This window comes from Myotis lucifugus, unplaced genomic scaffold (genome assembly GCF_000147115.1).
Source record: "Myotis lucifugus unplaced genomic scaffold, Myoluc2.0 scaffold_36, whole genome shotgun sequence".
NCBI lineage: Eukaryota > Metazoa > Chordata > Mammalia > Chiroptera > Vespertilionidae > Myotis > Myotis lucifugus.
The window spans coordinates 4,731,288-4,746,285 of NW_005871084.1; the positions used below are offsets into that span (position 1 = coordinate 4,731,288).

Below are 14,998 nucleotides of genomic sequence, written 5' to 3' on the forward strand. Positions count from 1 at the left end.
AGAGGCCCGATGCACAAAATTTGTGCAAGGGACTCTGCCTTCACAGTCTCAGCTGGCCCTCAGCCCCTCGCAGCCCCGGCTTTGTCTGGAAGGTCGTCCGGATGGTCATTCTGCTGTTTGAACTAATTAGCATATTAGCTCTTTATTATATAGGATTGGAAATAGGTTACTGTTGTACTCTATAGATAAAAAATCCCACTCTTGTCACATGCATACAGCTGGGCATGCTCTGTTGGGGAGATCAAGAGATGGTGTATCAAGAAGAGAATATTGAATCACGGGCTTATAGACAATGTCTTCTACGATTACCTCCTACAAAGGTAATGGGATCTGTAGACATATAATATCAGTCTAGGACCTTGGTTGGCAAACTGCGGCTCGCAAGCCACATGCAGCTCTTTGGCCCCTTGAGTGTGGCTCTTCCACAAAATACCACGTGCAGGCGCGCATGTACAATGCGATTGAAACTTCATGGCCCATGCGCAGAAGTTGGTATTTTGTGAAAGAGCCACACTCAAGGGGCCAAAGAGCCGCATGTGGCTCGCGAGCTGCAGTTTGCCGACCACTGGTCTAGGATAAGCTAATTCTAACATAACACAGCTCACTCTATTAGTTCATCCTGGCATAGTGTTAGAGTAGATTTTCCACTTTCCGATAACTGTGAAGTGCCTAAATTCTATTTCTCCAATTGAAGGATATGAAAATGAGTAAAAAAAAAAAATGGGCTCTCACATCTTGACAGGCTCTCACATCTTGACAGGGCACAAAGAAGAGTTACGTGATGACCTTGGGCATGTAATGTTCTGTCTCTTTTCAGTTTTCTATCTGTAATATTAACAATTTTACAGAATATTTTTTAAAAGTTAATAAAATGCCCATGACCCCAATGTGAGATTACGGTTAAAGGAACAATAAGTAAAAGGAACAATATGTGAGGTCAAACGGTTTCTAGCTGAGTGAAGTTCTAGATCAATTTTACCCAGTAGGTCCCAGGTCAGCCAGCATCAGTGAGCCTGCTCAGTGTGTATACTCAGGAGCAAGGAGAACAGCTCTAAGAGAGAGGAAGGAATAAGAGAGAGGAAGGAAGGAGCTCCCATTCTTTATGCCCAAAGATGCTTTGAAGTTTTGTACTAAAAAGAGAATGAAAGTAATAATTAGCCAAAGAAGAATTTTTTATCCCTAAGTCTAAAACCATTGTTTACACACACACACACACACACACCTTACTTTCAAATCTATTATATGCAAATGTTGGAGACTCTGCCTGGAGTTCAGACAGCTCACCAACCTTTTCCAAACCTGGGATCCCTGTTTGAAGTTCTCCATAACAGTTTTCCCTGGACTCTCAACTGATTCTCCCACCACCTCTCTCCTCTCCAGCAACACGACTAAAAAGAGATTCAATCAGTTATGTTTGCATGCTCAAAAGCTTTTAATTGCTCACTATGCACAACTAAATATATTAAAACACTTCAGTCCAGCAATATTCAAAGCTCCTAATGGTTTTGGCCTGCATCTCTCATTACTCTCCTGAATGGACCCCTTTCTCCCAGACAGGCCCTTTGCATCCTACATCTGCAACCTTTGCACTTGCATTTTCTTTCACTTGAAATACATTCCTCTCTGTTCTTCAAGGTCTAGTTTATATGCTACCTTGAACCTTTTCCTCCCTAATAGACATCATTTCTCCCTCTTCGGACCTGACCTAGGGGTCTTGTGGCCATTAACAAACAGATCCATGTTACAGTCAGTCATATGTGAAGTACATGCTTCAGAAGCACTGAAGAAGAATCCCAGTTCATCCACTTCATTGTTATGGAGCACTTGCCATAGCTGTGGTGTAAATACACCACTGATGATTTCAAGGAATTGGGAAGAATGTGCAAATCAGTTCTCAATAAGCTGGGAGGAGCAATGCTGCATACTACTCTTAGTTTGTTTCTTTGTAAAATGGGAAATAAATACCTTTTCATGAAATTCTTACAAAAATTAAATAATAAAGTAAATGTAAATTTCTTAACACAGCGTGGCACAGAATAAACACTCCATGCCAGGGGTCCTCAAACTTTTTAAACAGGGGGCCAGTTCACTGTCCCTCAGACCGTTAGAGGGCCGGACTATAGTTTAAAAAAAAACTATGAACAAATTCCTATGCACACTGCACATATCTTATTTTGAAGTAAAAAAACAAAATGGGAACAAATACAGTATTTTTATTTGCATGTGGCCCACGGGCGGTAGTTTGAGGATCCCTGCTCCATGCTATAGTTCTGCTACTCCAGCTGCTGCTACAACACTATCATCACTGCAAGTAATGGTATTATGCCTATGCCTATGCCTACGCCTACTTCTATTTCTGCTTCTAGTATGAATGATAGTATCACCCCCTCTAAACTGTAAATACCTTGAGGGAGGGAAAGGGAACATGTAGGTAGCAAACATTTACCCAAAATTCTTCTTCCTATGGATTAATCTTTATGGCCCAGGGAAGGCTACAGAAATGTCCTGCCTTCCTAAAGTTCTATACAAAGGCAAAGTTCTAAGAGAAAACACTGAGTAATTATTTGGAAGTTCTTATCAAAAATCTTTAGCCAATGATTTACATTTAAAATACATGCTTTTTTGAAATGAACAAGTTCAAATTTAATGCAATTATAAATGTCATATAAATGTCACGTAAGACTAAAAATTAGTGAACATGTGAGACAACTCTGAAAATTAAAAATTGATCATTCCTGTCTAACTGTAGTCAGAGAAACTGCCCATGGACTGAACTGCAATTTCATTAGCTTTGATTAAAAGTGAAACAGAAAGAAGGGTAAAGTAGGTCAAAAACTTCCTGATTCCTTTGGGGTTAAAACATTTCCTAGATACTAAATGTGTGTGAAAGGATCAGTAAGAACCTATTTCCCATCCTTGGAGGATATGGAAAGAAAGATAGGGCATCCCTCAATGGGAAAAATTGATTATAATGAGAATGAAAAGCAAAGACGAATTAGCCATGAACTCAAAAGAAAGGATTTCTAAAGTGGAAATTCCTTTATTTGTGACCTGAGCTAGGGACACACAAAGCACGTTTTATAAGGGACTGATCAGGTGTTTTAAAGCCAGCTTTTAATTACATAATTCAAGCTTTTTTCCATTTTTTTGTTCTACTCCTCTCACCCACACATGGACACACACATACGTCTACGCTTATATAAAACCAGATACTGCTCCCAAACTCTTCAACTAAACCATTCTTATACATCCCTCTCAACCACATCAACCCCACAGTTCCATTTTTGGATTTCAAAAAAGCACTCCCTCTCATAAACTAGTTTGGTTGTGGGCGGAACAGGAGACAAAAGAAGGAGTGGTGAGAAAGGGAAGAGTTCAGAGACTGCGAATAGCTTCAGTGAACACTGCAAGAACTGAACCTTTAGGCTCAGGATTTCCATAGTTTTTGAGAAACTTAGAATCCATGGAAATACAAGTAATCAAAATTAGAATAAGTAAGAGTGATGGCCACCTTATCTAAGAAATTTCCATTGATATTCAGTATGCTTTGTTTTTCTGTTCAATTATAAAAGAAGGTAATACCATACATAATTCCTCAAATCCAGTCACATCATCAATTTGTTTACAGCTTCTTTGAGGAGTTGGGAAGAAAATTTGACCACATTAAATGTGAACACTGATTTTAAGGTATATTCCATTTCAGAAATGTTAACTTTGGGAATGGGGGCAAAGTCATGAGGCAAATGAGATGTGGAGGAAGAGTGTAGAAGTGAGAGTATAACCCAAATGCAGGAAATCAAGTACCTGGACGACCTCTTCTGGCTCTGTTCAGAGTTGGTTGTAGTTAGCTTTGAGTAGGCTGGTGAGTTGATGGCCACAAAAGAGGGATGAAGCATCTATTCATGACATGGAAAGTCTGCAGTAAATGAAACAAATTGTAAGTCAGAGATCTGTCTCATTTTCAGCCTACAAAACCATACTATATACACTCTTTCCAAAGCAGACCCTCAGTGGTAGGCTTTGGTCAGTAGTACAGACATACACATCCAGATTCAGGGGTGTTGGATGTTTGTTTTCAGAAGCACTGAAAATATTTTCTTTATGGAATTGCATAAGGAAATCTTGTTGCCTATGAACTGTACATGTTCAAAGATATCATCACCATATGAATTTTTCACTCCACTTCATACCCATACCACCTGTTTTGTTCTCTGTGGGTTCTATATTCTATACTGAAGTATTCTCGCTTCTAAGTAAATATATTAGTTTGTATTTCTCAAGAGAGAACCTTGATGGAGAAGCAGGGTAACGTGGCACTGAGCTGTCTCTGATTTAATGATGATGCACCTCATGGTCTCCTGCATATCTAGAATCTTCACAAGTTTCTTTTCTTTTTAAGTGCATTTTTAAGGCTCTTACTATAAGTAAAAGTGGTAGCTTAAGAAGTCTAGCTGACTAAAACCATGATACACTGTCTGTATTTACTTGTAAAAACGCATAAGGCCATATCAGTAAATTAACACCCACTCCCTTCATAGGGAGTCACTAGCAGAAGCAACTGATTTTCTGCTACTCTGGAGATGCCATTTGAGTTTACTGAGTAGTACTTCCATTAACCATGAAAAGCTCGGGAAAACTGGAATAATGAAGAAAGAAATCAGAGGGAAACCATAAAAGCCCAGTGCATTTCAATAAGAAAGCAGTAACCATCCCTTCCCCCAACTTTAAATATCACAACGAATTCAAGCAACAAAATAAACAATTCACCAAGAGCACGCTTTATGTACAACTTTAATTTCTTCCTACTGTGTTCATTACTAAGCTATTTGCTTTCTTCAGGCAGTATGGGGGGAAACTTTTAAAAGACTCATTTAACACAGAAGTCAATTTCCACTAATGTAGTCTTCGTGTGGAATATGTGGTCCTCTAAAGCAGATCTATATACACAAATATACATACATTAGCCTCTTTTTTATAAGAACAGCAGAAATTAGCTCACCTTCAAACATAATCGCTATTCTTATCCTGCAGGGAAAAACATGAATATGAGAACCATATTATTTATATTAATTGCAAACTGGTATTTCTGATAGGAATGATTTCCCCTTCACTTGTATAAAAACAGCTCTAAGTGTGAAAAGAATATAGCTAACTCAGATTTTACTTTCTAAAAAGTTAGGCAGGGAAGGAACCAAGATGGCGGCATAGGTAAATGCCTGCACTTGCTGCATGCCACAACCACATAAAAATTACAACTAAAATACAGAACAACTATCATCCAAAACCATGGGAACGCTGACTGAGTGGAAGTACTACAACTAGAGAGGGAAAGAAGAAAGCACATAGAGACTGGTAGGAGGTGCGGAGGTGCAGAATGGGTGTGCCAGGAAGGAGATCGCCTCTGTGGAGACTGCCTGGAGGAGCGAGGGGTCCCAGCCCCACACCAGACCCCCCAGCCCAGAGTTCCAGAGCTGGGGAAAGAATTCCCTATGTGTCATAAGAACTACAAACTATAAAAACCAGTATGAATTGGGGCTGAGTGACACACAGGCTGCTGGAGACCCAGCTGCTCCTCTTAAAAGGCTGGCACCACGAACTGAATTTACAAGCTCCCACTTCCTCTGAGCTCCAGTGCTAGGCGAGGCTCTGGGGGACCCAGACACATATGGGGAGAAACTGGACTGTCTGGCATCAGGGCAGGAACTTGGGGGCAGCTTTCTTCCAGATGGAGGTGCTCATAGTGGTCATTGTTCCCATGCTGGGACCTCCCTGGTGCAGGGCTAACTGACAGCCATTTCTGTTTGCTCCACCCTGGTGATTATCTGAGACCCTATCCCACCCAATTTACAACCCCACCCAAGCTGTGTGCAGAAGCTTTTGCATATGAATGGCCTGTCCTTTCTCAGCCTAAAACCTGTAAGACAAGCTGCAGCTGGGTTAGGGAACCCCAAACCGATCAATAAAAGGCCCAAGGCTGGCACCAGCACCAGCACCAGCACCAGCCTACCTTGCTTCACAGCTGGGCCTTGCATGGACACTTCCAAACCCAAGACAAAAAGGAGGAATCTGCAGATCTCTCTGTAGCTCCTGCTGGGTGGCCTCAGGCAGTGGCTGACTTTGCACCTCCCTGGAGACCCAAGAGCCAGTGTACCCAGTGGTCAGAGTGAGATCATACCAGATTACAACTCTTCATATCCATAAGTGACACACTCAAGGGGCAGACTCAGTGAGCACCAAAGCCCCACTGAAGCAAGTCCTGCTCCATAAGGGTGTCTCCTGCACAGCAGCTCTTCCACTGTAGTTGTAACTGGTCCCCATAGCCAATTGGCCTGGAGGTCAATTCCTCCAGTGACACCAACAGCAATCAAAGCTCAACTACAACAAGACTGTGCTCACAGCCCACAAAGGGGTACACTAAGAGTGTCTACCTCAGGTGATTGGGAACGCTGAGCCATTGGGCCATATTGGACACCTACTACACAGGGCCACTCTATCAACTCAAGGAGACTTAGCAGCTCTACCCAATGCATTGAAACAAACACAGGGAAGCAGCCAAAATGTGGAGACAAGGAAACATGTCACAAATGAAAGAAATGGAAGAAAGCAAACTAATGGATATAGAGTTCAAAACCACCATTATAAGGTTACTCAAGAATCTTCTAGAAACCTCCAAGAAACTTAATGAGACCTTCAAGGATCTTAGTGAGAATGCCAAAAAAATGGAAAAGAACCAGTCAGAAATTAAGCATACACTGACTGAAATAAAGAATAATACACAGGGATTCAACAGTAGACTAGAGGATCCCGAGAATCAAGTAAGTGATATGAAATATGAAGAAGCAAAAAACACCCAACCAGAAGAGCAAAAAGAAAAAAGAATCCAAAAATATGAAGATAGTGTAAGGAGCCTCTGGGACAACTTCAAGTGGACCAACATCCGAATTATGGGGGTGCCAGAATAAGAGAGAGAGAAAGATATTGAAAACCTATTTGAAGAAATAATGACAGAAAACTTCCCCTACCTGGTGAAATAAATAGACTTACAAGTCCAGGAAGCACAAATAACCCCAAACAAGAGGAATCCAAAGAGAACCACACCAAGACACATCATAATTAAAATGCCAAGGGCAAAAGACAAAGAGAGAATATTAAAAGCAGCAAGAGAAAAACAGTTAGTTACCTACAAAGGAGTGCCCATAGGACTGTCAGCTGATATCTCAACAGAAACTATGCAAGCCAGAAGGGAGTGGCAAGAAAAATTCAAAGTGATGAATACTAAGGACCTACAACCAAGATTACTCTACCCAACAAAGCTATCATTTAGAATTGAAGGTCAAATAAAGAGCTTCACAGACAAGAAAAAGCTAAAGGAGTTCATCACCACCAGTATTATATGAAATGCTGAAAGGTATTCTTTAAGAAGAGGAAGAAGAAGATAAAGGTAAAGATAAAAAATTATGAACAACAAAGTTACAACAAATACATATCCATCAACAAGTGAATCTAAAAATAAAATGAATAAAAAATCTGATGAACAGAGTAAACTGGTAAATGGAATAGAATCAGGGGCATGGAAATGGAAAGACCGACGGTTTTCAGAGGGAAGAGGGTGTGGGGCGGTGCAGAAAGAGATTGGACAAAGATCTTACATGCATGTATGCAGTACCTATGGACACAGACAATAGGGTGGCGATGACCTGGGGTAGGGTGGGAACCGGGTGGAGGGGAGCTATGGGGGGAAAAAAGAGAGACATCCGTAATAATCTCAACAATAATGATAAAAAGAAGATAATTTTTTTAAAAAGTTAGGAAGTATTTTTCATTGCATTCCACCATGAAAAAGAAGGAATAAAGTGTTCTGCATCAACTGTAGCTATCAAGTTATTTAACATAGAAAATATTTATGGAAGCTGTGGGCTTTGATGGTTCAAGTTTGTAAAAGGAGACATGAGAGGGGCACACATGCCATCAGAGCTTTCACAGGATGGCCAAGAGCTCCAGCCCTAAACAGTCAGAGGCCACTTTTGCACATGCTCAGTGAGAGGGAAGAACACTCCAAAGCTTTACACTGTAGTATAGGAGGCCAAAGCTGACAATGCTCAGTGAGAAGAACAGGAGGGCTTTGCACTGGAGGGTAGGAGGCCAAAGTGGACAGGAGAGAGATGAAAGCTGCACCTACAAAACACTCAACACAAAGATTCCAAAGATCGCTGTTTTCTCCCTTGATGTCTGCAGATGACACCTCTAGGTAAAGAAGGGAGTTTTAATTGGCAAGCATGCATGTCCATTTTGTAAGAGATAGGAGAATATAAGGAAAAGTACTTAAAATCCCTCAAAATTTCCTCAAATCTCATTCTGTTCATAAATTTAGCCAGTGGAAGCAAGAAAGGGGACATCTGCACACCCCACCCATATATGTGCACCTGTGCACTTCAAATCCAAAGCAATGTGCTAAAACTAGCCAGAAAAAAATAAACAAGTGAAAATAATTCTTAGGCAAAATGTACACTTATGAAACACAGACATTAAAGGAAATATATTAGAGTATATAAGCTGAGTTCTATCATTATTGAATGCCATCCAAAAATAATAATTTTCTCTATTCTAGAGAGTTTTCCAATAACCAGTTCATTAATTTTCCTCATATAGAAAAGCAATGTTTGGTTATTACAGAATTAGACTGGTCTAGAACTCACTAAACAGTAGAACTTACCACGGATGTAGAAGTCCATGAAATAATGTATATATACATTAAGCCCTTTCAGAATTTTGGTCCAAAAAAATATCCAGGAAATATGTTTCAGGTTTAGCTTCATCAGTTTTATACATGACCTAGGTCATTTCTCCTATGTGACTGCTCAAATGCCAGTGGGCACCTTAGTCATTTTCAGAGTGCTTTCACCTGCATTACCCCAACAGATCCCTGTGGTAGTCCTTGAGGCAGGTGGGAGAAGCAGTATTGTCCCTGCTTAACAGATGAGGAACAAAAATGCATCGAAGTAAACAAGTCAGAGGTAATGAAGATAGAATGAAAGAGCTAAAAGTGACTGACTCTTAAGTTTCAATCGCACAACAAATGGAATATTCCCTTTACGGTTACCAATCATAGTATTCTGGCAACATTTCTTTTTTATTTTGGCAATATCCTTTATCTTCTATTAGCTATTTCTCACCAATCTTTGTCATTGATTCATATCCTGGGTTAAGGTTCCTTCTTCCAGAACATTTCCCCTTAGGAATCAGAGAAACATGAGCTGGGTTTCTATCTATTGGTCCAAAGAGAGGGGAGCACTAATACTTGGTAACTCACCTTTTGGCATGCCATTGTTCTTTATTAACAAACACATCACCCTAAATAAGGCACACTTGGCTTGCTTTTACTGAACAATCAATCCACCTTCAGAGCTAGAACTTATGAGGCACAGCCTCCCATTCTGTTTCAAAAACTCTATAGTCCTCCTCGGCTTTTCCCTCTTTCTCAGTCCTCACTGAAGTGATTTCTTGTACAGAAATGAAATGGCATATTGTATGAAATAATTATAAGATCTTTTTTAATTCCTTTGTTCGTGTTAATAAGCTCGTATTTGGGAGGAAAGCTAAAATGAGTGCTGACGATGATAGGTGGAAGGTGGTAACTGAGCTAGCATCAATGCATTCATTTTAAACCACCTGGAGAAATGCAGCATTATTTCATTGCAAAGGTCTGAAATCCCCAAATACACACATTTGTTCTGAGACGATAACTGCAGTTCTCCACATTAACAGTGACATCTTGGTTGTTTTTGGCATGAGTGGCTTGAATGAATGCTATACCATCTCATTAAGCCCAGCTCAAGAAAAGATTGATGAGGTCACAGCAGAGGAGTGAAGTCACAAGCTAATCTGACTTCACAGAACAAAAGAAGTTTAACTGATGAAAAGATGTCCCCAGAGTAGAAGTCAATATCCTTTTGCCATCCACATCCTTTCAGTGGGGGAAAACGTGAAGGCTAGACTCTTAGCATGCCCACAGTAACATGGGACTAACAGCATTTTAAAGTCTCATGTGAATGATGCAATGACTAGCTGACCATTCAAATCCTAGAAAGGTCACATTAGCAGTTCCTATCAGTGCATCAGAGACGAAGCAGTAGAGTGTGAAACTCGAGTTCCACTATGAGCTAAGAGAATGATTAAAGTCAGAAGTGATCCATGGCTGCTGAGAAACGAAATCCAAGATTCCTAATATTATCAGTAACATGGAGCCGCACAAGATAATTGTAGGTGGCAAAAAAAAAAAAGTTAAATTTTGCTTTTAGTTTTTTAATGAGCCAAGAAAAGCAGTTGGATTAATGAAAATATTAGTTATTAGCTATAAATTTTGGAAATGGATACGATTTTTAAGAGTTTAGAAGGCTGGCTGATCATAAATATTTCAAAGTGCACACTATTAATTCAAGCCAATCAATAATACAGCATAACCCTCCAGCTACACTACCAATGAGAAGAAATTTATGCATTACTTTTATTCCCACTGAAATTCATATCCAAAGGTTTGGGATTGATTATAGCAAGAAAAATTGTTCTTTTATCAAAGTATTATTTATTAGTCAAACATTTCCCAAGCAATAACATGTTATGACTCTTTAATTTGTTGAGTAGAAAACTGAGTAGTGACATTTCTTGAAAGCTTGCTACAATCCCACAGGAAAGAATTGACATCATTACAATGTGTTTTCCTTAACTTGACAGGAAGTCAACTTCAAGCAGATTGACTTGAACTGGGATCTCATTTAGGAAGCGTAAGTATCCAATAAACTGTGTTATTATTTTTTTTTTACTTGCAAAATACTCAAGTTCCAGTGGCTTACCATCCTGTACTTTACTTTCTGAAAACTTGGCATTCCCACGTGGACTTCTGATAGAATGAGCAATGCAAAGAGCTGGCTTGGACTTGGCTTGTCCTTGTACTTCTGGGGATTGATGGACCTTACGACCACCGTTCTCTCGAGCACACCAACACCACCAGGCAAATTAAAAGCGCTCCTGTCAGACAAGCCACAGTTACACTCAAGGACAAAGAGGAGCTGGGTTTGGAACCAGTTTTTTGTTTTGGAAGAGTACACTGGAACTGACCCTTTGTATGTCGGGAAGGTAAGAACTGCCAAAGAGAAAGATAAATGATCAGGATATTGAATGCTGAAATTGAGTATGAATTGAATATGAAAGCTCACCTAGCCTGTGTCTGAAGCCTAGGAACAATTTTAATGAGTGGTATGTTACTTGACAGTTAGCTGAATTTAATTTTTACTTTGTCAGATAACCAGTCAGAAAGGAAAAGATTTCTCTCCTTGTCTCCTTGTTCATGCATCTGTTCTGAGTGGAGAGGGGGTGTGTGAGTGGGATTTGGAGGGAAAGCCTGGGCCCCTGCAAGAGCCATTCAAGTCCCAAAAGAAGAAGCAACAGTCTTGGGAATGACAGGATAGGGAAGAAAGAAACTAGGGAATGCAAAGGGGGAAGCAGAGGGCTTTTTTGCTTTGCTTTGCTTTGCTTTTGTCTTCAAAGCATTTCCACAGGTATAGCCTAAGGCCCAAATTTAAGGGGGAGGGAAGAGAATACAACATTCTTCATTTCAGAAAATCTTAGCATGTGCTCTATCCTAAAGGATAGCTGGAGACAATCAATGAATATACTCACAAACTTTATACTCAAATTCCCTTGATATATCTATCATTTTATTTTTAATCCAAGCTTTCTCCTATGTTTACATTATTTGGTTGTTAATCAGAGACCGTGTTATGAAAGCAACCAAGGTTAGAGAAAATGGGAAACAAGGAACTAATTAAAAAATAAATAATTCATTTAAATAATAACTTAAACACTTGTTTAGCACAAACGCTAAGAATATGGGTTTCAGAGACACATGTGGGTTCCAGACCTGCTCGGCCAAGGGCTTCCAGAGTAACTTTGGACAGGTTCACTAAGCCCCATTAGCCTCTGTTTCTTCAAATGTCTAATGGGGATAATAAGAGAACTACAACTTTTCAAGAGTTGTCTATATAAACGCTTTCCTCCCACCCACTTTTTTTTAAATATATATTTTTATTGATTTCAGAAAGGAAGGGAAAGGGGGAGATAGAAACATCAATGATGAGAGGAATCATTAATTAGCTCCCTCCTGCATGCTCCCCTCCCACTGGGGATTGAGCCCACAACCCGGGCATATGCCCTGACCTGGAATGGAACCATGACCACCAGGTTCATGGGTTGATGCTCAACCACTGAGCAACACTAGCTGGGCCCTCCCACTCACTTCTTAAACCAATTACCTGACTTCTAACCCCACCACTGCACTAAAGCTGTTTCCCATGCTCCTAAGGACTTCCCACTACCAAAGCCAATGGTTTCCTTTTATTGAGTGACACTGCTGGCCAGCTCCTCCTCCTTGACTCATGATCCTTTTTGGCTTCACAACCTTCACAATCCTCTCAGCCTCTTTGCTGGTCCTCACCCTGACCCCAATTACTGGAGGTCTTATAAGCTCTGCCCTGGGCCTCTTTGCTACCCAAACTCATTCCCTGGGAGGATTCACCACCTTGTGATTTTTTAAAAATTCTATATTGTTTAAAATATTAAGTATGTCTCCTTTTTCCCACATTGGCCTCTCCCCGGCCACTTCCACCCCTAGTACATGACCTCACCCCCTATTGTCTGTGTCTATTGGTTATGCTTATATGAATGCATATAAGTCCTTTGGTTGATCTCTTACCCCTCTCTGCCTTCCCTCTGAGGTTTGATGGTCAACTCAATGCTTCTCTGTCTCTGGATCTATTTTTGTTCATCAGTTTATGTTGTTCTTTATATTCCACAAATGAGTGAGATCATGTGATATTTATTTTTCTCCAACTGGCTTATTTCACTTAGCATAATGGTCTCCAGGTCCATCCATGCCGTGGCGAATTGAAAGAATTCTTTCTTTTGTAAAGTAGTGTAGTATTCCATTGTGTAGATGTACCACCGTTTTCTAATCCACTCATCTGCTGATGGGCACTTAGGCTGTTTCCAAAATCTTAGCTATTGTAAATTGTGCTGCTAGGAACATAGGGGTACATATATCCTTTCTGACTGGTGTTTCTGATTTCTTGGGTTATATTCCTAGAAGTGGGATTACTGGGTCAAATAGGAGTTCCATTTTTAATTTTTTGAGAAAACTCCATACTGTCTTCCACAGTGGCTGCACCAGTCTGCATTCCCACCAGCAGTGCAAGAGGGTTCCTTTTTCCTCACATCCTTGCCAGCACTTGTTATGTGTTGATTTGTTGATGATAGCCATCTGACCAGTGTGAGATGGTACCTCATTATCATTTTGATTTGTATCTCTTGGATGATTAGTGACTTTGAGCATGTTTTCATATGTCTCTTGGCCTACTGTATGTCCACTTTCAAAAAGTGTCTATTTAGGTCCACTGCCCATTTTTTGATTGGATTGTTTATCTTCCTTTTGTTAAATTTCTAACCTTGGTTGCTTTCATAACACGGTCTCTGATTTGTATGAGTTCCCTACAAATTTTGGAGATTAAACTCTTATCGGATAAAACACTGGCAAAAATTCTCCCATGCAGTGAGCTCTCTTGTGTTGCTGATGGTATCTTTTGCTGTGCAGTAGCTTTTTATTTTGATGTAGTCCCATTTGTTTGTTTTTCTCCTTAGTTTCCATTATCCTAGGAGCTGTATTGGTAAAGATATTGCTAAGACATATGTCTGATTATTTTGCTGCCTATGGATTCTTCTAAGATTTTTATGGTTTCCCATCATACGTTTAAGTCCTTTATTCATTTTGAGTTTATTTTTGTGTATGGTGTAAGCTGGTGGTCTAATTTCATTATTTTTCATGTATCTGTCCAATTTTCCCAACACCATTTACTGAAGAGACTACTTGACTCCATTGTATGCTCTTGCCTCCTTTGTCAAATATTAATTGAGCATAATGGCTTGGGTCGATTTCTGGGTTCTCTGTTCTGTCCCATTGGTCTATATGTCTGTTCTTGTGCCAGTATCAGGCAGTTTTGAGAACAGTGGTTTTGTAATATAGTTTGATATCTGGTATTATAATTTCTCCAACTTCGTTCTTCTTTCTCAAGATTGCTATAGCTATTCGGGGTCCTTTTTTATTCAATACTAGAGGCCCAGTGCATGAAAATTCATGCACTGGAGGGGGGGAGGGTCCCTCAGTCCGGCCTGCCCCCTCTCACATTCCAGGAGCCCTCAGGGGTGGGAGGCGACCCAGCCATCAGGGGAAGGTGATGCCCCCATCACATATCTGCTGCTGCCACTGCTGGCAGTGCAAGCCTCAGCGGCCCTGGTTACCTGAGCCTCGGGCCAGCCTTGGGCAGCTGGGGGGCTTGAGGGGACTGGGGGACTCGGGAGGCAGGCGGGCCCGGCTTTGCCACGTGCCTGCCAACACAGCAGGGCTGAGGGGACTGGGCGCCGCCATCTTGTGGCTGTGGGTGCCACCATCTTTGCGACAGTGTGAGGGTCAATTAGCATATTCCCTCTTTTTTTAGATAGGATGAATTTTTGGAGAGTTTGTCTAAGTCTGTGAAATATGCCGTTGGTATCTTAATGGGGGTTGCATTGAATCAATAGATCGCTTTGGATAGTATGGACATTTAATTATGTTGATTCCACCAATCCATGAACACGGTATATTCTTCCATTTGTTTATGTCTTCCTCTATCCCTTTTTTCAATGTCCTGTAGTTTTCCAAGTATAGGTCTTTTACCTCCTTAGTTAAGTATATTCCTAGGTATCTTAATTTTTTTGGTGTAATGGTAAATGGGATTTTTTTTGTTTCTCTTTCTGTGAGTTCATTATCTATACTAATAAAAGGGTAATATGCTAATTAGACTACACTGGACATCTTCCTGATGACCTTCCAGACGTCCTTTCTGACAAAGCCTGGCCGGGCGAAGCTGCCTGCGATCAACGAGCACCTGCGGCTGTGGCCGGCTCAGGCGAA

At 40.6% G+C, this 14,998-nt stretch overlaps 1 protein-coding gene across 1 annotated transcript in view; it reads left to right on the forward strand.

Annotated features, from left to right (window-relative positions):
* Positions 1-14,998, forward strand: part of CDH20 (cadherin 20) — a 199,324-nt gene that overhangs the window by 131,935 nt on the left and 52,391 nt on the right. Inside the window, exon 2 of the mRNA XM_014454426.2 lies at positions 10,732-11,133. Within this exon, the coding sequence (XP_014309912.1) occupies positions 10,906-11,133 (228 nt within the window). The 5' untranslated portion in view covers positions 10,732-10,905. The remainder of the gene's footprint in view (positions 1-10,731; positions 11,134-14,998) is intronic.